Raw genomic sequence first — 27,417 nt, 5'->3', positions numbered from 1 at the left:
ATTAATATAAAAAATAATATAATGAGAGCCTTTTTATTATATATTTTTCTATTCTTATTTACACGTATTAAGAATAGAAAGAAAAAAAATATTTTCGATTATTGAAAATTTAAAACTTTCCGTATTATAATTTTTAGAATTCCAATAAAGTTATACTTTCTAATTTTCTATTATTCAATTTCAAAACACTCAGAATAATTGCATCGCATTTTGTAACCAACCAGAGTATCAACACTAAGATGAAACTTTAGAAATTTCAAGGTGCAAACAGGAAAAAGTTCTCAACAGCCCCCTGTTACTTTCGTCCTCTCCTTTCCGCCGAAGAAAAGAAACAGGTGACATGATATAAATATTAGATCTGGAAATATGCCCTAATTCGTCCACCGCCCCCCGCTTCCGATTCATCACTCAGGCAGCCGCAGCTTCACCACCCGTCTCATCGCCAGTCGCCAGTGAATCCGTCGCCTCTTTCTTTGCTAAGGTTTTCTTACTTCTGCACCCCAACTTTTTTTTTTCAGTCCTTTTTCCAATGGATGGCTCTTCCGTAATCGGCGATGGGAAGGGCGTCAGATCAAGGGGAAAGAACTAACTTGGCTGCTTGTTTGTTATGTGAGAGTAGTAGGATTTGAATAAATGCGTGTTTTAAGCTTATAGGTTTCTTCTGGTTGCTTTTCGACAATAGTGTTTCATCAGTCGCTTCGAAAATGTCGCGAAAAGGGTTAATGGAGCAGGACTTGAGTAAACTTGATGTTGCAAAACTTCATCCATTGTCGCCGGAAGTTATCTCACGACAGGCTACCATTAACATTGGTAAGTGCCATGCTTGCTTAATATTTAAAAAAAAAAAATTAATTGCGGAGCGTGTTTCTTATTGTTATTTTCCACAATGCATGTGGAGAAACTAGATTGTCCTTCTTGCTATTTGTCTTTCAAGTAATTTATTTAAAAAAATTAACGGCATTTACATGAACGCTTTCTCCTCCTTTTTGTGATTATAACAAATGCCATATTGGTACTCAAGAGTAGCCATCATCGTTGTAGTTAACTTATCATATAGTTCTTATCAATAAAATTTTGTTGAAGAACACGCTCCTTAGGCAAATTAGGGAAGCCTTAGAATTATTACCTTCTGGTTGATGATGCTCTGAGTAATGTTAACTTCATATTACTTCTTTTTGGCTTTAATTTTAGGCTCAGTTCACTTAACTAGAAGGCAGAAGGGAAAGCAACATAGGAATGTACAAAACTGAACCATGATTAACAGTTTTGTGACCTTTTCCCTCTCCCTCCCCCTTCTCCAATCTTTCCACCCTTATAAACCTCAACTCTAGAGATTTCCAACTGAGAATCAAATAAAAAATTTGTACCTACATTATACAGAGTATGTTGTTTTTCCTAATACATTCTTTATCGCAATTTCACCTGCTAAAGATAGTTGACAATGGTTCAGATTAACCAACAATGGTTTTCTTCTTAAACTTCAATGTTGCCTTTAAAGTGTCTGAACTTTATGGTCATGAATCTTGTGTCTTGTCAATTATGATAAGATCCATAAAGCTGACACTTAATAGTTGGGACAAAGACAACTTGCTGCTGCTGTTTGTTTTTTCTCTAAATCTCAAAGGAATTAGTTGACCTGAAGCAAAAAACCTTTTTCTCTTTCTCTTTACAACTTAGAGATTGAACCATCAGACAGAAATCTGAACTGTGTCTAACCAAATGCATAGATATAGTTTGATTCACGAGAGGTTTTTAAAGTTCTTCATTTTCTAAAGCACACTGCAGGAATATAGTTCATTCTTGTCCTAGGTATCCTTCATTTCTTTTGTTTAAACACTGATCTGCAATTTTGTATTGAACTTTAGGTACCATTGGTCATGTGGCTCATGGAAAGTCAACTGTGGTGAAAGCAATATCTGGTGTGCAGGTACTTATTTAGTTTGAATCAGTTAACATCTTGGTAACATACTTTTGCAAAGTTTTTATAGTCGTTAAGAATCAAGGTCTAAGTTAGATTTGACTTTACTAAGATAATTAACAAGAATGTTATGAAATACAGTTTCATGATTCTTGCTTTCAGTAAGAGGACATCTTTTTATCATCTTACAAATGGCTACTAGGAAGAGTCCAGACAGCTCCTTTTGCAATGTCCATTGGCATTTTAAATTCTTTTTCCTGCACTTGTATTTAATTATCAATTTTCACTTAATGCTCTACAATGGCTTTTCTTGTTGGTTTTTTGCCGACTGAGGCCCTGGATATCATAATGTAGAATCTGAGGCTGCAAATGCCAGCAACAAATTGAGGTCATACATGATAGAAAAGACAAGAATGTGTCTATACCCTAGTTTAATCATGTTAAAAGTTGGGAACACAGAATCTTGTGACCATGAGAATAATTTGCTATCTGATGAATAACTCATATCAGCAACCCAGAACATGAAGCAGATACCACCAATCAAAACTATCTTTTTTTCCCAATCAACAATCTGTTATTAAAATACATTTTGAAATACTGATTGCATGAAATTGTTTTATTTAGAATATGACCAAATATAAAATCTATCTAATGATTGGCTGATGTTTCCAGACTGTTCGATTCAAGAATGAATTGGAGCGTAATATTACTATCAAGCTTGGATATGCCAATGCAAAGATTTACAAATGTGAGGATGATAAATGTCCTCGACCTATGTGCTACAAGTATGTTTCATTGTGTGAATAAAATGGTTTTTTTTTTAAAAGACAAAATCTTATGTCTTCAGTTCCTGATATTTTATGCTTATGCAGGGCTTATGGAAGTGGAAAAGAAGACAGTCCTTTTTGTGATGTTCCTGGATTTGAGAACACAAGGATGAAACTTTTAAGACATGTTTCCTTTGTTGATTGCCCAGTGAGTTACTTTCCTCTCTGGGAACATAAGCAAAAGTTTGAGATTTCTGTTTTTGACTCTGGAATTCTTTATATTTTCTTGATAGGGCCACGATATTCTTATGGCTACCATGCTTAATGGTGCTGCAATCATGGATGGAGCTTTGCTTCTTATAGCTGGCAATGAAAGTTGCCCACAGCCCCAAACATCTGAGCATCTGGCTGCTGTTGAAATTATGCGACTTCAACATATTATTATTCTTCAAAATAAAATCGATCTTATTCAAGAAAGTGCTGCCATCAATCAACATGAGGCAATCCAGAAGTTCATTCAGGTTAACCCTTAACAAAAACAGCTATATTCTTTTTCCCATTTCTAATCTCAAAAATAGTTGCTAACAGAGTTAGTAATGAATAAAATGGCAGGGCACAATTGCTGATGGGGCTCCTGTGGTGCCAATATCTGCTCAATTAAAATATAATATTGATGTCGTCTGCGAGTATCTAGTGAAGAAAATTCCCATTCCAGAAAGAAATTTTACTTCCCCTCCTAATATGATTGTTATCCGTTCGTTTGATGTGAATAAGCCTGGCTCAGAGGTCGATGAAATAAAAGGCGGTGTTGCCGGAGGTAGCATCTTGAGGGTAGGCAACATGTCATTAATCTTAATATAAGTTGAGTGATACTTGCAAGTATTCTACACGTCCTCTAAATTTTCTTAGGTTCTCTATAAGGTGATAGATTGCATTGTTTGAAGCTTTAATAATCTAAGTAAATGCTTTGTTCTTTAACTCCTCTTATCACCATGAGAATGGAATTCTCTTGTTGTCTATGTTTGAGGTCTATAAGACAATTTTTTTCCACCTTATCTGTTTATCGTCTAGCTTAATTCATGTTCATCTCTTACCATAATACTTTTCTTTTTTTATAACAATGCATTGGTAATGTTTTATACAGGGCGTTTTGAAGGTAAATCAATTTATTGAAGTCCGGCCTGGTATTGTTGTCAAGGATGAGAGTGGGAATATAAAGTGCACCCCTATCTACTCTAGGATTGTTTCCCTGTATGCTGAGCAAAATGAGCTACAATTTGCTGTACCTGGTGGGCTCATTGGTGTGGGTACAACAATGGACCCTACATTGACTCGTGCTGATAGATTGGTTGGTCAGGTGCTTGGTGAAGTGGGTTCACTGCCTGATATATTTGTGGAGCTTGAGGTTCTACATTCTTACTTTGCTTTTGATATTTTTAGTAATCTTTTAAACGCTGTGTTGTTTTTTCTATCAGTGAAACAACTTGTATTTGCTTTTGGTACTTCAACATTCTAAAGAATTATATCGATCAGTAATGATACAAGGGTGGAGCAAATTAAAATGGGAAAAAGTAGTTGATAGTTATAACTATGAATATCAATTGAGAGTGATGCTAAATTTGCCAAGAACACTGCTTCTGTTGAATGCAAATATTTTGAAAACAAGCTTCTCTTTTATTTTGTAGTATATTTGTTTAGTTTAAATGACTTTTGATTTAATTTCTGATTGAAGAAAATATCAATTAATAAACGTTGGCCATTTTGGTGGAGAGTGTGAAATGTAATGATCTTAAATTGATGATATTTACCTTTAGTAAGCCTAAAAAACATTACAATAGCAGGGATAAATGGTTTTGCGTTGATGACTTTTGGATGTGAAATGTTGTCTCGATCTTTTCAGGTGAACTTCTTCCTTCTCCGTCGGCTCTTAGGTGTCAGGACAAAAGGAACTGAGAAACAAGGGAAAGTCTCCAAGCTGACCAAGGGTGAGATCCTGATGCTCAACATAGGATCCATGTCAACTGGGGCTCGAGTCGTCGCGGTGAAGAATGATTTGGCTAAGCTGCAGCTCACTGCTCCAGTATGCACCAGCAGAGGGGAGAAGGTTGCGCTTAGTCGGCGTGTTGAGAAGCATTGGCGTCTGATTGGTTGGGGGCAGATTCAGGCTGGTTCGACACTCGAAGTCCCACCCTGCCCTATCTAATACCCCTCTCAGCCCTTATTTCACATTCTAATCCAAAGAAGCAAAAGAAGAAAAGACAGCAGGATAATATACTACACGTGCGTTGGTAGGCAGGAAACAATAATTGCAATTTTCTTCAAGTTTCTTGCAGGATTTTTGTGTACTTTTGTTGATTTACGTTGCCAAACGTTTATCGGCCATCAAATTTAGTGTTCTACCCTACTTGTGTGTTGCATTAGACACCATGCAAATGGGTTATGCATTGCAGCTTAGAAGAATTGCTGGTCTTCACGGACTTGCTTCGGTCACAGTAGTCTTACAAGTTCTGAGGTTTGGGTTAGTTTAGCCGTATTTATTGTGATTATACTGATAAATCAAATTTGTAGCAGGAGCACTTTCAGCAAAACTGATGGTTTAATTTTTTTTGTCTCCAATTAATTTGCTTCCTACTTGAGAAAATTTGTTTCCTATGAGAGCAGCATAGTTCTCTTGGTTTTGTGGAGGCGGCCCTTTGTATTGATCTAAATGGACGTGGGTGATATGTACTGAATTATATCATCATTGGATTATTTTATTTTTATTTTTTATGTTGATAATTTAGGTGTTCAAATTTTGCCTAATTATTTTTTGAGTATATCTGAAAATATATTAGTAAAGCTGTTGAATGGCGAATCGAGTACTCTATCTGCGAAGTTAAAGTCTCAATTTTTTCTTCACGGAGGTACTCCGATCGAGGCTGCCAAATATAGTTTTTCCATCAAATTTGATGCCTCTTGCTACAGCGTCCAACTGTAAGATCATCTCCAATCTATATAATCAAATTTGGTATAATTTTTATATTAAAATGATGTAATTTTAATATCAAATACTATTTCAACTCCAATTCATCATATCATATTAAAAATGAATATTCTTTAAAATATTCTATTATTTTTATTAATTTTTTTATATGGTGATTATTATATTTAAAATTAATACTTCTTAATATTTGATATTTTAAATTTTTTAAATTCAGTATCCAACTAATATATATATAATTTTTATTTTTAATTTTATTATATAATTACTCAAGCATAAATATATTTTAAAAATATTATAAAATCACACACAATTAGGATAAAATATTTTATTATTTTATATTTAAAACAAACAAGGATATTTAATTGAAAATACAATATTACAAGACTTTAACTTTCAGAATTACTATATTGTTCCCATAAATACTCAATTAATGCATTTCAAAGGATAATATGAGCTTCTTTGTCTTTGATTTGTCTGTATCGAGCTAGAAACTCTTCAAATCGAGTACCATCATCTACTGTAGGCTCAACATTTGGAGTCGGCACCTCAAAGTATTCCACGATTGATACATTTAAATCACGTTCATTTTCAATTATCATATTATGCATAATAATACATGATGTTAGTATATCATGTAAAATATTTTTCTGTCAAAAACGTGAAGGTCCTGCAACAATTGTAAAGTGTGATTGGAGCACGCCAAATGCTCGCTCAACATCCTTTCTACACGCTTCTTGCTTCATTGCAAATAATTTATTCTTTCGACCTTGTGGAGCATGAATCGTTTGAACAAGTATTGACCATTTTGGATATATACCATCAGCTAAATAGTAATCCATATTGTACTCTTTTCCTTGAATGACATAACGAGCAGAAATTGTAATACCTGCAACAAGATTAGCAAAAAGATGAGAAGACTCAAGTACATTAATATCATTATTCGATCCTGGCAACCCAAAATATGCATGCCAAATCCACATATCATAATCGGCTACAGCTTCTAGAATAATTATTGACTTTCCACTACGACCAGAATATTGTCCTACCCAAGCTGTTGGACAATTTTACCATCTCCAATTCATGCAATCTAGGCTACCTAACATACCTGGAAAACCTCATAGCTCACCAATATGAAGTAGCCCAGCAACATCGTGAACATTTGGAGATCGTAGGTACTGCCCTCCAAAAACTTCAACAACAGCACGACAAAATTGTTCCACACTTTCAATAGCAATTGATTCCCCTATTTTAATGTACTCATCAGTAGCATCTACTAGTACACTGTACGCTAATATCCAAAATGCAACTGTTATTTTTTGCAAGCTTGACAAACCAAGTCTTCCAAGCCCATCTCTTCTCTGTATAAAATAGTTGTCATGATTAGTAACAGCATCACAGATACGCATAAATAAATTCCGTCCCATTCTGAATCTTCTTCGAAACATTGCATCATTATACAATGCATTTTCCGCGAAATAATCATTGAATAAATTACGATCAGCAACTTCACGATTAATCTTATGACCAGGAATTGAGCCTCGATGTCTGCTTTTGTTGCTTCTTTCATTGAGATAATTCAAGACAATTTGATTATTGGTAGAAATCACCTGAGCGATCAGTTATTGCTGTTAGGACCGAAAAGTAGCTAGAGGGGGGTGAATAGCTCGTCGCGTTCGCTCGTTGCTCGGCGTTGCTTGTTTCTTCAAAGATGTGCAGCGGAAATACAAAGAAACAATCACACAACGCTAACACGGTTGGTTTACTTGGTATCCACCTCACAAGAGGTGACTAATCCAAGGATCCACACCAACACACACACCCTTCACTAAGTAAAACTCTCCTTTATGGTAACTACCAAGGGCGGAGAAGCCCTACAAGGCTCAACACAAGAAGAGAGGGAAAGGATACAAGAAATACAAGCTTACAAGCTTACAATGAGTACAAACCCTAACCCTAGCTTCTCTTCTTGGCTTTGATCCGCCTCTTGACTTGGAAACCTTCCAAGATCCTTCAAGAACTGGCAATCTGAGCTTTGTGAGTGCTGTGGAGAAGCTGACGAGAGATCTGAGATGAATCTGCGAAGAGATGCCGAAGAAACGTCGCCTGCGGCTTTATCGACGCAACGGTCGGATCCCGATCGATTAGAATGTTCCCAATCGATCGGGAGGCTTTGGATCGATCCGGAGCGCCTCGTGCTCTGGAAAAATCGGATCGATCCACGGATCGATCCGGCGCTTATCGCGCGAAGCAATCGATTCACCGATCGATTGGGACATCTGGATCGATCCACCGATCGATCCACGGTTCGATTGGAAAGGCCGGATCGATCCATCGATCGATCCAGTACTTGGTTTTTGCCCAAAACCAAGTCCCAAGCCTCTCAAACCAACATCCGGTCAACCTTGACCTGTTGGTACATCATGCCTAGCATCTGGTCACTCCTTTGACCTGCTAGGACTTCCCACCAAGTGTCTGGTTAATCCCTTTGACCCACTTGGACTTTTCTATTCATGCCAAGTATCTGGTCACTCCCTTGACCTACTTGGACTTCCACCAGATGTCTGGTCAATCCCTTTGACCTATCTGTATTTCCTCGTGCCAAGTATCCAGTCAATCCTTTGACCTACTTGGACTTCCCAACACCAGATGTCCGATCATCCTTGATCCATCTGGATTTTCCCTTGCCTGGCTTCACTCACCAGGACTTTCACCTAGCTTCACTCACTAGGGCTTTCACCTGGCTTCACTCACCAGGATTTCACCTAGCTTCACTCACTAGGGCTTTCACCTGGCTTCACTCACCAGGACTTTCACCTAGCTTCACTCACTAGGGTTTTCAATCTGCCTAGCTTCACTCACTAGGACTTTCCTTCTGTCTGGCTTCACTTACCAGGACTTCCATTCTACCTAACATCCCAGTTAGGACTTCCCAGTCAAGTATCCGGTCAACCTTGACCTACCTGACTCTTCTTCAATCAATTTCTTATTGTCAAACATCTAAACTCAAACCAAGACTCAGCTTGGTCAACCAGGTCAACCTCGACCTGAGGGATGTTGCACCAACAATCTCCCCCTTTTTGATATTTGACAATACCACAATAACACTTACAATGCCACATGTAAGTTAGGCTAATCCTATAACCTCAATCTTCATGCCACTAGGTAATGAACATATAAATTAAGCTCTTCATTCTCCCCCTAAGAGGGCACACTCCCTCTAGGTAATGAAATCCTAACTTTCACCCAATCACAGGTCCTTTCATTCTCCCCCTATTGGCACACATCAACCCATCTTTGGGCACACATCAACCCATGCCCCAATTTTGGATACACATCAACAAATCCATTTGTTGACGATTCTCCCCCTGAAGAGTTGCTCAACGTTGTTCACAACATCGCTCGTTGTGATCAACACGATAATGAAGGTCCCATCCCCTTCATTTATCCTTAACTTCTCCCTCAATGTAGACAAATACCCAACCTTGAGCATTTTCTAACCACTTGAGTTCCCACTTGAAATAATCAGGATATCCACTCCCCATTTCAAGTTCAAAAGCTCATACATGAGCATTTTCTTTAAAGAAGGTTAACCACCTTCCAAGGTTCATGAAAAATAAATTTTTCATGTCTTTAAAGAGTCCCTCCCCCTAAAGACATGGTGGTAACTTCTGTCATTGCACCAACAATGACTTGGAATCCCTAAACCTTTAGGAAACCCAAATTTAGAAGTTTTGAGGTTCAAATACTCAAAATTTGAAACAAACCTCAACCTAAACTTCAATGAAGCCTTCATTAACCAATCCATCCTTGTTTTCACATGAAAACACCCTTTCTATGTATACAAATATATTTTAGGGGTTTGGAATAGTTACCTAGACTCAAAGAGGTTCAAAGATGCTGAAATCAGGTCTTCCCAGCCAAAATCAGCAACTTGGATCGATTGGAGTTGTGTTCTAATCGATTGAACCTTTCTGAATCGATCCACTGATCGATTCAGACTACCTGGATCGATCGGCTGATCGATCCAGCGAGCTTCTGCTGCCTTCTGAATCGATCCACGGATCGATTCAGGCACTCCAATCGATCCATGGATCGATCGAAGCTCTGATAGTTGCTGAAATTCCATTTCAGTCAACTTCAGAAACCCCTAGAAAATTCTACAAAAATCCAAAAATCATAAAATTTCGTGTAGACATTATTTAGGGCATACTTAATCATGGAAAAATAGTTTTCTATGAAAATACATCATATTTTCAAAGATTGACACAAGATTGAAAATTTGCTAAAACTTTAGCGTTTTCTTCAAGTTTGTGTCTAACTATTCAATGGTGATTACTATCAAAAGATAACCTTCACCATGGTTTTCCAAAAGAATTTTAAAAACATTTTCAAAACCAATATCCCATCATGTTCCTTGGGCATAATGCACATGACTTGTACATTAGCTTTCCCAATGATGGGAAAACACATAACTATGTGTTTTGATGAACCTAAAAACTCAAAAGAATGCACTAAATCAACATCTTGAGCTTTGTTCATCATCCTAACATCTCACTTGTATCTAATGTGCACTAAAGCACATACAAGTCACCTTATAGTCTTTGTGAGATGTAGATTTTGGTTTTGCCCTAATCTAGGGATCATGCATATCTATCTAGGTATTTTAAAGATATTAGACTTCCACCTAGGATGTCACTTGTTAATAAGTGTTGTTAAATGTCATTTGTCCTTAATTACAAGGAATTAAACTAATGCATGATAATGTTATGACATACATCAAAATAAAATAACTTTCAAAAGAAAAATTCCTATAACTACATGATGTATGAATGTCATGACATGGTATTTTTGGATTTTGCATAATAAAACATGAATGCAAAAATAGACATGATGTCATGGCATATGATGGGAAAACAATCATGGCAAGATTTAGCATAAATAAAATATACCTAGATTAACTATCTAAGTATCCTTAAGATCTTAGCTAAACTTACAACTTAAACCTAGATTGCCCTAAAGTGCTTCAAGAAAATGCCAAAGCCTAAATTGGCATTTCTAATTCCCTTGATTAATGCATGCCAATTGAAAATAAGCATATCCTCAAATGTTGGCCTATTTCATTTTTCCACAAGAGTAGCACCTTTAAATTAAGACTCGGATCGCCTTAAATTTCCTAAGAACATACCAAAATCTCAACTTGGTAGTTCTTATGAATTTCCCAATATGTGCCATTTAAGATTAAAATCAATTCTTCCACCATTAGGCACATTTTACTCTTTCAAAGAGTAAATAACAATTCCATTTCATTTTCAAAGGTTAACAAAACCTTGAAAATGCTCCTCGAGTGTCAATTTCCTCAAAGTTGGGTTAACTACCCTTCTAATCGGAGTTGACACTCTCTAACCCATTTATGGGGTAGAGAAAATGCTCCTAGGAACCCAACACCTATTGGTGCTCCTTGGATGCTCTAGGTACTCACTAGGGATAGCTTCCCTAGATACCTTCCTAGTGACCTTGTTGGGTTTCTTAGAAGCCTTGGTCACATTTTCTAGGTCAACTCTAGGGATAGCCTTCCTTGTGACTTTGTTAGTGACTTTCTTAGACTTCTTAGAAGTCTTAGTCACTTTGGTTGCAAAGATACTTCTAGGGATATCTTCCCTTGTATCTTTGACTTGACCTCTAGACTTAGGGTTTGTTCCATAGCTATATGGAACCCTATGATAACTAGGCACAACCTTTTTAGCTTTGGGTTTGTATCCCAAACCTCTATGGCCATTGGATGACTTTTGTACCCCTAAACCTAGGTTATGCTCATTTTGCCCTTTTAGGATATTTTCCATCATTTTTAGGGTCTTTTCCATTTTATCAAGTCTTGATCTCAAAACTTGATTTTCTATCATTAAATCCTTAGGTTTTGGTCCATGAGCATTTTTGTTCTTGGGCATGTATCTATTTTCCTTAGTGTTCCCACCCAAGTGTCTATCTACCTTCCTAACCTTAGGTTGGGTAGTTTTGGCATGTAGGGCCACATGCTTTTCCTTAAAGCCCTCATGCTTTCTATTCTTATGGTAAATTACATTAAAATGATAAAAATTAGAACTTTCATGCTTTTTACCATAATGTAAAGGGGTAGGCTCAATAAATGTTACATTCTTCTTTACCTTGGAGGCTCCCCCTTGACTAATGCCTCCTTGAGCCTTGACCATCTTCTTCCCCTTGGGGCATTGACTTCGGTAATGCCGCTTTTGATTGCAAGAGAAGCATATAATATGCTCCTTGCTTTTCTTTGTGTTGGGGATGATCTCCTTGGGCTTCACCTTGCCCTTTTGTGCCACTTGGCCCTTTTTCTTGGCCAATTTAGGGCACTTGCTCTTGTAGTGCCCATGTTCCCTACACTCAAAGCATATAATATGATTTTTATTATTAATTGAAATATTTATACCTTTGCTTGTAGGGGTGACATCTTTTCCTTTGGATTCGGAGGTAGAAGCTTCCTCTTGATCGGACCTTGATTCTCCTCCATTTGATTTTTCTTGACTTGTGGAGGTAGAATCTTCTTCCTCCTCTTCGTCTCTTGACCTGGATGTAGAAGCTTCTCCTTCTTCTTGATCCGGCGTCACCAAGGATTGCTCCCCCTCAATCCTAGAAGTGGAGGCTTCATCATCTTGAGTATGAAACAAGGAGTATGCTCCCTCCTTGTTCCCTTCGTTGCATTCCTTTGAGGATGAAGCTTCTTAGATTTCCTCTTCTTCGGAGGTTGAGCATCTCTCAACCTCGGAGTCCTCCTCTTGGTCTTGCTCCAAAGAGTCACCCTCTCTGGATACTTCTTGCTCTTGTACAGTGGAGGGGATCTCTTCATGAAGCTTGGCCAATTTGCTCCATAATTCCTTTGCATCTTCAAATTTTCCAATTTTGCAAAGGATGGTGCTTGGCAATAAATTGACCAAAAGCTTGGTCACTTTGTCATTTGCCTTGCACCTTTGAATTTGCTCCGAACTCCATTTGCTTTTCTTGAGAAGCTTGCCCTTGGAGTTTGTTGGAGCTTCAAATCCTTCCATTAGAGCAAACCATTGCTCTATCTCCATCATAAGAAAATTTTCGATTCTTGATTTCCAAGAATCGAAGCTCGTGGAAGTGTACGGTGGAGCCACCCTTGTGTCAAATCCAAGTCCATCTTGGAATTGCATCTTGAAGTTGAGTTTCTTGAAATCTTTGACTTTTGATGAATTTGCTTCAACTTCTTCACCCTCTAGCTTTTCTTGTTATGCTTGACCCTTCCGGCGATGATTCCGGTGAAGAGCGGCCTCGCTCTGATACCACTTGTTAGGACCGAAAAGTAGCTAGAGGGGGGGGGGGTGAATAGCTCATCGCGTTCGCTCGTTGCTCGGCGTTGCTTGTTTCTTCAAAGATGTGCAGCGGAAATACAAAGAAACAATCACACAACGCTAACACGGTTGGTTTACTTGGTATCCACCTCACAAGAGGTGACTAATCCAAGGATCCACACCAACACACACACCCTTCACTAAGTAAAACTCTCCTTTATGGTAACTACCAAGGGCGGAGAAGCCCTACAAGACTCAACACAAGAAGAGAGGGAAAGGATACAAGAAATACAAGCTTACAAGCTTACAATGAGTACAAACCCTAACCCTAGCTTCTCTTCTTGGCTTTGATCCGCCTCTTGACTTGGAAACCTTCCAAGATCCTTCAAGAACTGGCGATCTGAGCTTTGTGAGTGCTGTGGAGAAGCTGGCGAGAGATCTGAGATGAATCTGCGAAGAGATGCCGAAGGAATCGTGCGCCTGCGGCCTTTATCGACGCCAACGGTCGGATCCCGATCGATTCGAATGTTCCCAATCGATCGGGGAGGCTTTGGATCGATCCACGGATCGATCCAGAGCGCCTCTGTGCTCTGGAAAAACGCCTGGATCGATCCACGGATCGATCCAGCGCTTATCGCGCGAAGCAGCAGCGTCCCAATCGATTCACTGATCGATTGGGACATCTGGATCGATCCACTGATCGATCCAGAGGCTTTCTGTTCGCTGGGAAAGGCCTGGATCGATCCACTGATCGATCCAGTACTTGGTTTTTGCCCAAAACCAAGTCCCAAGCCTCTCAAACCAACATCCGGTCAACCTTGACCTGTTGGTACATCATGCCTAGCATCTGGTCACTCCTTTGACCTGCTAGGACTTCCCACCAAGTGTCTGGTCAATCCCTTTGACCCACTTGGACTTTTCTATTCATGCCAAGTATCTGGTCACTCCCTTGACCTACTTGGACTTCCACCAGATGTCTGGTCAATCCCTTTGACCTATCTGTATTTCCTCGTGCCAAGTATCCAGTCAATCCTTTGACCTACTTGGACTTCCCAACACCAGATGTCCGATCATCCTTGATCCATCTGGATTTTCCCTTGCCTGGCTTCACTCACCAGGACTTTCACCTAGCTTCACTCACTAGGGCTTTCACCTGGCTTCACTCACCAGGACTTTCACCTAGCTTCACTCACTAGGGTTTTCAATCTGCCTAGCTTCACTCACTAAGACTTTCCTTCTGCCTGACTTCACTTACCAGGACTTCCATTCTACCTAACATCCCAGTTAGGACTTCCCAGTCAAGTATCCGGTCAACCTTGACCTACTTGACTTTTCTTCAATCAATTTCTTATTGTCAAACATCTAAACTCAAACCAAGACTCAGCTTGGTCAACCAGGTCAACCTCGACCTGAGGGATGTTGCACCAACAATTGCCTTGTACCAAAACTTTCTGCATAGTTATCATCATCAAAGTTTGAAGATGATAAATTTGATGAACCTTCAATATTGTTATCCATTTTCTGAGATAATTGAATGGATGATGTACATGTTGCTTATAAATATGGATGATGTACATGTTGCTTATAAATATGGATGATGTACATGTTGCTTATGTATTTATAATGTATGTTATAAACACATTTGGACAAATATACACAGATAATGTGACACAATAATGACAACATCGGGATAAGTTTAGTAGACGACATGATCGGACGTTGAACACACATTTTTGTGTACCCAAATGACGTGACCTAACAATGAACACATTTGGATAAATATGCATAGATGACATGACACAATAATGATAATATCGAGACAAATTTAACAGGCGATGTGATCGAACATTGAGTACATATTATTGTGTGACCAGATGACGGGGACAATGATAACCTCCTGGTTGGCACCGTTACATCCTTACCGTTGCTGTGTGCCTGTTTATTTTTAATTTTTGTTGAAGTGATGGCTGATCATATGCAAATATGATTCATACGGCTTTTCTGAATTATAATAATATGATAAATTGAGAGAATTATATGTTAAATATCTACGCAACACTGCTTGTTTGATTTGGAGAAAATTGAGTTGCTTTATATTACCTTTTCCAATGTCTTGTTGATTGGCTTCAGACTAATATTGTTCATTAGAAGCAATATAACTGCCCCGGGTATAGTGGGATGATAAAAAAAATAGAACGGATTCTAATAGAAAATATTAGAGATTGCTGGATTAGTTGGTTGGAATAGCTATTGATTTTATTAAATTTAGGAGGCAATATTAACTGTGAAAATTTATTGATTCATTACTATTTTTTTTTTATAGATGGCTGAATGATTTTGCTCCATTTTTTCTGTTTGATAAAATTATAATTCAAATGATGAAATAACATAACTTATTTTTTTAGTGTTGAAAAATGATAATCAATTGGTCGAGAATAGAGATATCAATTATTAATTCATAAGTAAAACATTTTAATATTCCAGCCTAATTTGTCTATAATGATTATTTTTTAATCATAAGGGTGCGTTTGGTTGGGGTTATCCTTGATAACTTTGGTTATCCATCCAAGGTTATCAACGAAAACTTTGTTTGGTTTAGATAATCAATGATTCTCGAGTAATGTTCTATGTCTGACACATCAGCAAAAGAGTATGCAATCCAGAATAGAAAAATCTCAGTTTTTTGTTGATTCCGGGATTAATGAAATTTTTTTACCCACAATACCCTTGAATAAGAGAAAAATATAATAAAAAAGGAAAATTGTAAAGAAAAGAAATAAAAAAATAAAAAAAAAACATTAAATTTTTTTTTAAAAAATTTAAAATAGAAAAAAGGTAAAAAAATAAAAAAATAGAAAAAATGGAAAAAAGTAAAATAATAAAAAAAGGGAAAATTTAAAAAATATAGAAAATAGAAAAATAGAAAAACGTAAAAAATTTTAAAAAACGTAAAAAATAATAAAAAACATAAAAAAAAAAATATATAATAAAAATAGAAAAAAAGATAAAAAATAGAAAAAAAAACGTAAAAAAACAAAAAAAACAAAAAAATATAAAAACTTTAAAACATTTAAAAAATGGGGAAAAATTTAAAAAACACACACAAAAAAAATGTGAAAAAGAAAAAAAAAAAACTTAGAGTTAATAATAATAATAATAATATTATGATTGATTTTATAACTAAGGTAATATAGTAAAATATTAAACTAAGTTATTCATTAAACTTTCAAATAAATAAATTTTTGTTGTATTATTTAGATTGATCAAACAATATTTGATTATGTTTTATTTTATATAATTTTAATTATATTATTATTTGATAATCATATAATTAAAATTATACATGATAATTTGAACCAAATATACTAACATATTTCTATCTTTAGAATTTTTTTTTTCCAAAATTATAATCTAAACTGGGTAGATTTAGTAACTTTTTGACTGTCATATTTTGCAAAAGATGAACCGATGGCAATGCCCCACGCTACATTATTGCAAAGGAGTAAATAAAAAATAAACTTTTCGATTGCCGTATAGATACTTTTCTGCTGCCATAGATGATAATAGGTCTTAATTGAAACAAACTAATTTTGTGAACGGTTTGTAAAATTAAAAAATTTTATAAGAAAAAAAAACTTAAACGATTGTTAACTGTGGAGGTGAGATCTGAAGTTTTAGTTTAAGAGTAGTCTGATTTTTCAAATCTATTTTTTTTTAATTTTAAAGGTGAGTCAATAATTATAAAATAATATTACATGTTTAACCTTTTAAAAACAATTGAAAAATAAATTATTTTAGGAGTTATTTAATTATAATATTTTATTACTAAAAAAAGATAGATCCGCTACCTTAGCGGCCCCCTAGTACCGGCCCTATGAGTATAGAGGGAGGTTCATACAGGTACATAGGCCATAGGTATAATATAATATTTTATTACTAGTTATTACTGAAGTTATATTTCTCTTTTAATAAATATATTCATTAAAAAATTATAGAAATGAATATAATTAAATTAAGATTTCTAAGTTAATTAAATAATAAATGAAATTATAAATTTAATTTTCATTGCCCTAGACGCGCTTCTGGCCCGTCGAGGACTGCCCTTGCCTCGCTCCCATAGTAGTCCCATCCTCCTGAAGAATCGACCACCTCTCTTCTTCTCCTTCCTCTCGCAGCGGAAATCAGCGCTGGATCGGACTTCTCTCCGGCTGAAGAACGAACAACAGTCATTTGGTTCCGTATTAGTAAGCCACCATGTCTTCAGGAAAAAAGAACAACAAGGAGAAGATGATTCGGCGCAAGTAAGTGATTGTTTTCTTTTTATACCTTTTTTTGTTAAATAAAAAAATACTCTTTCAGATTTCGCTTACTATCCAAATCCAGTTGTTCTACGGGAAGTCCACTTTTCGCTTCGTATCGGTTATACTAGGCAGAATAATTAAGTAATTTTATAATTTTCGACTTGAGGACTAGCGAAAATGCATATTGTATTGACAGAATTAAAGGCAATACTTTTCGTGTCCTACTATTACTTTTTGATAAACTGTCAAAGAGAATGCCTCATCTATGCTTTAGTCTAAATAATTATGCTGTTTTTACCCTAAAAATGAAATAACCGTGATGTTTGGATGAAGAATATCTAATCATAACTCAGCAACTATGGAAAAGAATAATTTTTGTCCAAGAAAAATGTAAAATTACAGTCTTAGTTTGCTTGTTTTACTATATGGAATATTTAAGAACGAATTCCATTTTTTCCCTTTTATTATGCAAACTCGTACCAGTGATTAGTGAACAGTAATGATGTTTGTCGATACGTGGAAAACATCTTTAGTCAAGATTTTATGGGACGAAGCTTAGGAGTTGGGACAGTGTCACAGTGGGTAATGGACTCGGTTAATTGTACAGTTCAGAATTTTTCATACTTTTCCTTCTAGTGGTTTGTTCAATTCCTAAGTATTTTTCTGTTTTTGTAATGTATTTTACAAATGCAACATTTATCTCAAGCAAAAATAATGTTATTCGCCAAAATGTCATTTTAATATGGTTTCATGAAACTTTATGATGCATATCATATGTTATCATGGTTAATCCAATATAACAAGTAAACAGAGAGGAAAAGCTTGAAGAACCAGAAGTTCCCAAGTACAGGGATCGCGCTAAAGAGAGGAGAGAAGATCAAAACCCTGATTATGAGCCAACAGAACTTGGTTCTTTTCATGCTGTGGCCCCGCCTGGGACAGTTGATCTGAGGTATGGTATATAGGATACCTTGTATAAGACTTCATTATTTGGGAGAATATTAGAAATCTGCTGATTTTGCAGGTCAACTGATGCTCACAAGATATCCATTGAGAACAGCAAGTATCTTGGAGGTGTGTTTACTTATCCATTGTTTTATCTTGTCATTTTCCTTGCCAGTTATTTATATTGTAGCTATTGAGATTGTATCCTACTTGTAAGTAGATATTTCTTTCATGATATGTGTTTGGGTGTTATTGGATATGGTGGGTGATGCATTACCATAGGGCTAGATATAATACTTTTCTCTGCTTTGCAACTGTGAGTTAGTTTCTCATCATCGTGGTATTGACTTTCTTGGTTTGAGCACCTTTTCTTAATTTTGCACTATGTAGGACTTATTCCATAAAATTGTTTTTCTCATGTTCACACTTTTTAACTATATTAGTAGAATCACTCCCATATTAATTTTATATTTGTGGTGTCATTTTTGTCCTATAACATAGATGGAACCAAAACATCTAGGACATGGGGAGCAAATAATTAATATATAGTTGAGCTAATATGGAAAAATAATGAAGTATAATTCTTAGTGCAATAACTTTGTATTTATTAAATTTGAGACTTTCAACGACTGTCAATTGCTTCTTTCTTACAAGTGAAATGCATCTTTTATCTAATTAATTTATTTTGTTTAAGAAATAGTTAGACTTACATGTATTGTTTTCCCCTGCATATGTGCATATAAGCACCAAAGTTGTTTATTAGTAAGAATGTTCTCACAAAATGCATATCCATTCAAAGTTGTTAAATAGTTAAAGGATTGATTGAATCATTCTATTTTCATTCTTTTTTTTTTTATGAATTACCTATGATTCCCTCTTGGTAGTTGGTTAAATATTTGATGCACTTCTTGAGCAAAAATTTATCTTCTCAATTGTGTTCCCCCTCTTACTACATGGAAACAACATATACATACTCCAAAATATTTTTCACTCTCTCCAAAAAAAATCAAACTTGGCTTTCTAGCTGACCCTTTTTGACCTCCTACCACCATGTCTATAAAGTATGTTGGAATATGTAGGCAACTTCTCTCGCCATATATAAAATATGTTCCTCCTATGGAGCTTCTGGGGCACCTATGAAGTGTTAAATGTGCATCTCGAGATGAAGCCATATTTCTCCTCTCTATGATCCTGTCTTTGTATTCAAAAACTATGTTTCATCTATAATGAATTGTCCAATGCCCTTGGTGTTTGGTCCAGCAAGTATCATGCTTGATCCTACTTGGAGGTGTTTTAAAAGCTTTATGCAAGAGTTTGTCCTAATGAACTTTGATTTTGTTGGTTATCATGATAATTTCCACATGTGGAGTTCCTGTATACAAATATATCAGATATTTGTCATATCTTTTCAATTGGCTTATCTTTGTTAACTTTTTGTCAGGGGATTTGGAACATACACACTTGGTTAAAGGCTTAGATTATGCTCTTCTCCACAAGGTAAGGAGTGAAATTGACAAAAAAACAGATGATGATGGTCAAAAGGATGAAAAGTCTAGGTATGTGATCACGCGAATATTCAACATTTTTGAGTCATTCTAGGAACATCAAATTCTTTAAAACTATATACAACATATTGCTTTTTGGAATTTTATACACTGAATGTTGAGAAGTTGTGTTGGATGATTATTAATAAAAACCTTTGTGAAGAAACTCACAATTTGGCTTCACAAGAACTTGTTTAAACAAGTCATAGAAGCACCTTTCCTAGGCATAGTTAATAAACCAACTGTAGATGAAGATGAGGATGAGTGAGCCTGACTTGTGTTCCAAGTTGCACACTTATGAGTTACATGAGCGAGCTTCAAAAGCTTTTTTGTCAGTCTAGATGAACATATTCAAGAATGCAAACACATGACTACTGTATGTGCTCTAGAATTTTCAGATTCTATTCACCAAGTCTTACTATACCACATCCTAATATTGTAGTTAACATTCATAGTTAGAAAGTGTGATATTAGCTTTTCCTATCTGAATTCACAAGAAACTTGAATCTTAATTCAAAACAAACTTGAATCTTTTACTTCAATGTGTATGTGCTAGTATTCATGTGTATTGGTTATTCTTACAGGACTTCAAAGGAAGACCAGCCACTTGTATTTCGCACAGCAACTGCCAAGGTCCATTGACTCAACCAACAATTACTATATTGATAATTATCTTTTTATATGTTAATCTATGGGCGAAGGGGAGCCTTGGCGCAACGGTAAAGTTGTTGCCATGTGACCAAAAGGTCACGAGTTCGAATCCTGGAAACAACCTCTTGCAAAAAGTAGGGTAAGACTGCGTACAATGGATTCGAGGACCCTCTTGCAAAAAGCAGGGTAAGACTGCGTACAATGGATCCTTCCTCGGGACCCCGCATGGCGGGAGCTTCATGCACCGGGCTGCCCTTTTTATGTTAATCTATGGGTAATTTTTCTCACTCAAGTTGCCCTTACCATTTTTCATCCATTGTCACAGTCAGTGTATCAATGGATTGTCAAGCCACAAACCAATATGAAAGCAAATGAAATGTTTCTTCCTGGAAGGATGGCTTTCATCTATAACATGGTACGTTTTCCTCAACTGCTTTTTAGTCCACTTCATTGTTGCTAACGCCATTTACCATTGCATTATAAACTATTTTTTTTCCTTTTTTGGAACATTGGGCTTTAATCTTTAGTATGCTATCATACAAGAACAACATTTTAACTGCTACATAGTATAAATTCTTGAAAGAGATTTCAGAGTTGAATTTGAGCTTCACCACTGTTTAATTCTCGTATTTTAAATTGTTTTTGAAAGAATAGTTTTAGATAGCTTAATCTTATATTTGTTATGCTTTGTAGTCTAGCGTGTAATTTTTAGAATAATTAGTTTTTTCTTGAGTCCATAATACTTGGATTGCAATATATTTGCTGCAATAAAAATAAAACTTGATACTACTCAACTTAGCATAGGTAATCTCTCTTATTTAATTGTGTACGTCATGTCGATTAATATTGTGTCCAAATAATATTGACATTAAAATTAGTATTTCAAATGGAATACAAAGTTCAAATTTAGGTATATAGTTATCTTCCAGTCTTTTTCTTCTTTATTTCCTTTTTCCACCTTCAATTTGCCACCGATACCATATGTTAGAATGCTGGTATGGTTAGAGTGTTGATATAGGGTGTAAAAGGGGAGGCAGAAGTTATATACGATGGGATGTTCGAGCAAATAAGTGTTGTTTGGTGGGGTGGGTAATGAGGAGAATTAGAATTACTTGTAATATCAAATGTAATATCAATTTATAAAAAGACCTCATTTTTTCCTTCTTCTTGGATTGCTTAGGCTGATCGCCTTGACCACTTACGCTGATTGCCTAGACCACTTAAGCGGATCTCCTGAACCACATAGGCAAACTTCCTAAACCACCTATGTCTGGACCACCTTGGCGGTTCTCTTATGCCACTTTTTAAAAGGGTTGCCTAACAGTGATTGTCTAACAACTATTAGGTGGAGCGTTCTTTACCAAAACCGCCTAGGTGTCTGCCTTTTAGAATAATGATAAATAATATTCTTTGACTCAAAGTTTAAAATATCATTATGCTCATAAGTCTTCTTAGACCACCCTAAGCAACTGCTTAGGTAGTCTTGCTTTTTAAAAGGGGCACCTTGCAAGGATTGCCTAGCTAGCAACTAGGCGAAACATCCCTTGCCAAAACAACTTAGGTGGCCTTTTGCCACTTTTTAAAACAAAGATAAAATCATTCTTAAAATATCATTTTGTGCTAAGGTTTGGATCTTCCATTGGAACGGAACAATTTTAACACTGTAAATATTAAACCCAAGACGTTTCTCTATGCATGAAAGTGTGGAATTTGAATAAGGTTTACACTTTAATCTTCTTCTTACTTGTTTTCTTCCAAAATTGAAACCAAAACAAATCGACCAAAGAGCTATAAGGACAATGGAACTCCTAAAGAAAGCCTAAGAGTAGAAAGAACTCTACTAGTGCAGAATTTAACTAATTAGCTTTAGTGAATGAACTTTGCCTATTCACTCAAAACAGTGGTGAATGGATTTGCTAGCTCATATCATGTGGGCAAAGCAGTTGGAGAAAGAGATTACCTCAGAAGCTAGCAAGAAATTCCAATCTCTTCTCTAATCACCCAAGCTTAATAGTATGCTATTTATACTCGACATACTTCGACATGTGTGCCGAGATGAATTATGAATTATACTTGTTTAATCCTCTTTTGGTTTGATTTTTTATTCTAAAATTTAGACATATCAGTTATATAGTTGAATTAGAATGAGTCTTGTTCATTTTTTTTAAATTTTAGTGCGAGTATAATTCAAATTTTGCTCATTTAATTTTTCTTCCACTTGTTTACTTTTACAAATAAGATTAATTAATTAATCTGTCCTAATTTTTTAAAACTTCTTGAAATTTAACCAAAATTTTTAGTTACTTTTAGTCTAAGACTTTTTAGAATTTATTTTAACCAAACATATTAACTTTATTTTTTTGTATTGTATGAATGATGGCATGAGTCTCCTTAATTAGAAAATCTTGCTACTTCATGTCCACGACAAATGATACTTGTCTACCTCAAGTCCTCTCTCTGTCACCCATTCTTCTGCTTTAATCGCCTTGTATTATCACTCGAACAATTGATTTTATCAAATAATGATTTGTCTGACGAGCTTGTGATACTGTGCAAATTGATTAATAGACTTTCAGTGTCATTAAGAACCAAAAATAGCAATGAAGATCTTGGTTGCAGATGAGTTTTAGGCTTTTAGCCGCACTATGATCATTTACTCTATAGCTTCGCCAGGGATTGTGACAGCAATGTCTTTACTGACAAAAGAAGGTGTTGGGCTTAATAGTCGAGTAAGAATTGGCTAAGGATTGAGGAGGTGGGATAGAAGGGGAGAAGACAAGGGAGAGGAAGAGTAAGTGGAGAGCTTAATTTGGTGTTAAGATTTACATAATATCATCTGAAATGGATTGAGATAAAAAATTTCACATCCATGCAATTGTTTATCCCTTGTTAACAAATGAAATTAAAATGTTTGGTTAAAAATGATATATCTTAGAAAGTTTGGTATATAAGTAAATAATTTTTTAGAGAAATATGAAAAAATAAAAATGAGGTAAATTCATAATCAGGTCTTAAAGAATTTAATATAAAGACTAGAGATTAGATAATTAATATTTCAGAAAAATAAATTCTAAAAAAAATAACATACATTACTTGAATTCATCTAAATTTATTTTGAGCTGAAGTTTGTGATGTGTCACATATACTCTTGGCATGGGCATAATGAGAGAGAATATCCATACTAGCTGACCATTATAGAGTTTCGATAATTACTGAAATGGTATGCTTGTGGATGTTCACTTAGCATGACATGAGATTTTAAACAACGTTTTAAGTTAAACTAGTTAGTGAACACTTGGTTTGACTAGTCAATTTGGACATTCATTTGCTACACCTGAACTTATTGAAAAAAATCTGTCTGGTGAAAAAAATTTTGTTTATGATTTTCAATTTTCTGAAAATATTTTGAAAACAGGGTAGTCTGGTGCACGAAATGCGGGGTCCCGGGGAAAGGTCGAACCACATTGGGTTAATTCTCGCAGCCTTACCTTGCATTTTGCAAGAGACTATTTTCGCGATTTGAACCCGTGACTTCAAGGTCACATGACAGTAACTTTACCATTGCACCAAGGCTCTCCTTCCCATCTAATAAAGTCAAAGTTGTTCAAAAGGTCAATGATAAATATGTGTTAGTTTTTTTCAATTTTCTAGAAAATGAAATTAAATATAGAAAAAATTTCAAATTCTATTTTCTTAAAAGCCTTTTTCCTTTTATATGTACTGTTTCCACTAATATGATCTTACTTCAAAGTTTGTTTTTGTTATCGGGCTGGTTATTCACTTTTTTAAAAAAAAATGCAAGGGGAGTTACAAGTTCAGTCCAGGTTTCATTCTTCCTGACATGGTCCATATATCATGGATTTGACATGAAAAAAAAAGGGCTATTTCCTTTTTTTGGCCTTGTACTACTTTATAAATGAATTTTTGGGATATGGCTTCTAAAACTTGTCTTCTTATTCAATTAGTTCTGGTTTGTTAGTATTTTTCTGTATGATGACTTGTATTTTTCTCCAGGAGGAAGGTTTATCACATGATATCCCTACCACTCTTCATCGGAGCAGAGCTGACTGCCCAGTCCCAGAGGTACATTTTCTTTCACACTGGCTTGTTATTTTCTCATTCTGCATTCGTTAGCTAGCTAATGTTGGGTCCCTTTGGTTCTGCAGGAAATGGTTAATGTCAGCCTGGATAGTTCTATTCTTGAACGGATTGCTAAAATCATGACATATCTTCGTATTGGATCCTCAGGGAAGGTTCTTAAGAAAAAGAAAAAGGACAAAGAAGCTAAAGGTAGAAAGATCTTAACCATCTGATTTATCATTGTAGTTAATTCTAACAGTTATCTGGATAACTTGCTGTTGCTGAGGTAAAAACTATTAAATTCTCAAAGTTAAAGAGATTCCTATTATTTGTTGTGTCAGATGTGCTAGACTTTTTGTTTTCTGAATACTTTGATTCACAGGAAAGATTTCTGGAATTGCTAATGGTCATGATGAAGAGAAACCCAGCCAACACTCTACTGATATTTCAAAGCTTCATTATGAAAGAGAAATGCCACCACCTGCCCGTCAGAAGAGAAGTGTCGAGACAAAGGATAAAAACTCACTCCCAATCGCCAGAGTTGCAGAGGATGACATATTTGTTGGGGATGGAGTTGATTATAGTGTTCCTAGTAAGGACCTGAGTCAAAGCCCAATTTCGGAAGACATGGATGAATCACCACGCGTCAGAGAGAAGCAATCATATTTCAGTGAACCAGTTTATGGACCCATACCGCCTCCAGAAACTGATCAAACATGGCAACAGACAGTGAGTTCATTTTAATTGGTTTTGATTTTTCAATAAGAGTTGTCAATTCATGCACAGAAACTGAAAGGTTTGGATCTAGTTTGTATTGGTAAAAGATAAGTATCCACAGGAAGTGTTTGCCAAGGAATTATTATCCTTGATTACAGAATGCATTTTGATCTAATAAGTTGGCCGAGTGTGCCTAGTATGCATGCTTTGTTCATGTTAATTTTCTTTTTCAGACTCTTAACTTAAATGGGTGATAAATTTGATTTTTTTTTTTTTTTGTTTCAGAATGGGCATGATGCCATTCAAACTCAAATGCTGGCTACTGGATACCAAGGAGACTGGTCGGGGTACCAATACCCTGAGCAATTGACTTATGCTGAACATTATTTGCAGCAAAATCCTCAGGATTATGCTGCATTTACAGGAGCAAATTTACCTCAAGACCCACTTTTAATGACCCAGGAAGACAAAGACCGTGGTTTAGGATCTGTTTTTAAGCGTGACGACCAAAGACTACAAAAGCTAAGGGAAAAAGATGTTAGGGAAAAGGATCCCAATTTCATATCTGAAAGTTACTCTGAATGTTATCCTGGTTATCAGGAATACAACCATCAGGTAGTAGACAGTGATGATGAAGATGACTTGTCAAAAATGGATATGGGTGGCCGGGTAAGTAATCAGGATAGTGGCTCTTTTTTAAATGATTCAAGTAGATTTTCTGCTGCTTTTCTGCTATGCTTGTTCTGCTGAGCTTCTAAGAGTATCTTGTATAATGTCTATTAATATTTATCATGAATTAGCAGAAATTTTCTTTGGAATAAGTTAGCATTCTATGCTTGAATTATTTTCTGTTAATACGATCCATCAGATAGCAGTATTTAAGATATCTGCTTAGAAGCCTTGTTTGTGGTGTTTACATGGAGTATGTTATTGAGTGCGGATCACATTCCGTGTCCAATTATGCTTTCTTCTTCTCATGTCAGTCAGTCAGTACATAATAAAACTCACTTTCTCTCTTTCAACCCATCCTTCTCTATTCAACAATGGCATTTTGCATAGGAATGATTCGTGCTTATGAGGGGGATTTAAGGACTGAATCTTGAGATTTGAGCATGAAATGTAGGTGTAATTGATGGATGCTAATACATGGTTTCAGTATTGTGGCATGTCAACAGGAAGAGTTTGCATAAAATAAAGTCCTAGGACGATTTCACAATCCATACATTTTCCCAGTGTTAGCTAGATTGTGTGGACCTTCACTTAATAATCTGCTGAAGGAGATTAGTGAATCCTCTTATATGGTAGTAGGGTATACATGAAGTGTGTATTAGATTCTTCCACTTGAATTCTTCTGTTTATTTCAGGGACGGTAGTATTCACTATTATTTTAAAGTGATACTCTGCTAATATATGGTTCTGGAACAGGCGAAAGGTCGTCTTCACAGATGGGATTTTGAAACGGAAGAGGAATGGGCCAAGTACAACGAACAGAAGGAAGCAATGCCAAAAGCTGCTTTCCAATTTGGAGTAAAAATGCAAGATGGAAGAAAGACGAGGAAGCAAAACAAGGACCAGAAGCTTACTAACGATCTCCACAAGATTAATAAGATCCTCGCAAGGAAGAAGGCTGAGAGAGAGGGACACGATGACAAAGGCGACTACGATGACGATCCACAACCTGGAAAAAAACTTCGAATCTGAAGCTAAGGCTTGTAGCAGTTGTGTTGTTATATGTAATGAGTTCTTTGGTGACCGAACATTAGTATCTGGTTGGATGCACTACTTTTATAGCACATTTCCTATGTTAAATTTGTCGGTCTTGCCCGATGCTATACAACTTTTTCTATATGGCAGCACAAGTACTAACAAAAAGTACAGGATTCTGAAACATCATAAAAAATTATCAAAAGTCAGTGGGAATTCCCTCCCAAAGAACAATAATAGGATGATCAAGGCTGATGTGTTCATATCTTTGAGACACTAAATCACTACCCATCATGTGTCTCAATGAGATTGAAGCAGCAACATGTGCTAAGCTAAACTAAAACCCATTTAGCCACTATATCACTTGTAACTTTGTTCTGTGTTTATTCGGATAATTATCATTCAATTGGTACTGCTTAAATTGCAATTGGTGGTTTTCAATTATATCTGTGGATGTACATAGAGACAACTTTATCTTTTGT

At 35.9% G+C, this 27,417-nt stretch overlaps 3 protein-coding genes across 4 annotated transcripts; 2 read left to right on the top strand and 1 right to left on the bottom strand.

Moving 5' to 3' along the window:
- The first annotated feature begins 327 nt into the window (after nt 1-327).
- Nucleotides 328-5,285, top strand: LOC122024236 (eukaryotic translation initiation factor 2 subunit gamma-like). Of its 2 annotated transcripts, none has more exons than XM_042582800.1 (9): nt 328-481; nt 655-810; nt 1,866-1,927; nt 2,591-2,703; nt 2,791-2,893; nt 2,979-3,206; nt 3,298-3,516; nt 3,830-4,090; nt 4,586-5,285. In XM_042582800.1, the coding sequence occupies exons 2-9, from the start codon at nt 705-707 to the stop codon at nt 4,886-4,888; spliced, it is 1,395 nt and encodes a 464-aa protein (XP_042438734.1). In that variant the 5' UTR covers nt 328-481; nt 655-704; the 3' UTR covers nt 4,889-5,285. The 2 variants fall into 2 exon arrangements, with proteins under 2 accessions (XP_042438734.1, XP_042438736.1); XM_042582802.1 differs by having other exon boundaries at nt 375-481; nt 683-810.
- A 1,033-nt stretch (nt 5,286-6,318) lies between these two features.
- On the bottom strand, nt 6,319-7,235 carry LOC122023252. The gene is made up of 3 exons (XM_042581322.1): nt 7,164-7,235; nt 6,795-7,026; nt 6,319-6,554 (listed from the first exon to the last, which is right to left on the bottom strand). Exons 1-3 carry the CDS (start codon nt 7,233-7,235, stop codon nt 6,319-6,321), a joined length of 540 nt encoding a protein of 179 aa, XP_042437256.1.
- A 9,821-nt stretch (nt 7,236-17,056) lies between these two features.
- Nucleotides 17,057-27,077, top strand: LOC122023565 (suppressor of mec-8 and unc-52 protein homolog 2-like). Its single transcript, XM_042581729.1, has 11 exons — nt 17,057-17,294; nt 18,106-18,246; nt 18,319-18,368; nt 19,681-19,795; nt 20,368-20,416; nt 20,760-20,849; nt 24,449-24,517; nt 24,601-24,724; nt 24,897-25,243; nt 25,517-25,900; nt 26,657-27,077. The coding sequence occupies exons 1-11, from the start codon at nt 17,248-17,250 to the stop codon at nt 26,930-26,932; spliced, it is 1,692 nt and encodes a 563-aa protein (XP_042437663.1). The 5' UTR covers nt 17,057-17,247; the 3' UTR covers nt 26,933-27,077.
- Nucleotides 27,078-27,417: the final 340 nt, after the last annotated feature.

This window comes from Zingiber officinale, chromosome 9B (genome assembly GCF_018446385.1).
Source record: "Zingiber officinale cultivar Zhangliang chromosome 9B, Zo_v1.1, whole genome shotgun sequence".
In the NCBI taxonomy this organism is placed as follows: domain Eukaryota; kingdom Viridiplantae; phylum Streptophyta; class Magnoliopsida; order Zingiberales; family Zingiberaceae; genus Zingiber; species Zingiber officinale.
Note: the sequence above shows the minus strand (reverse complement) of the source record. Positions and strands in the feature narration are given on the sequence as shown.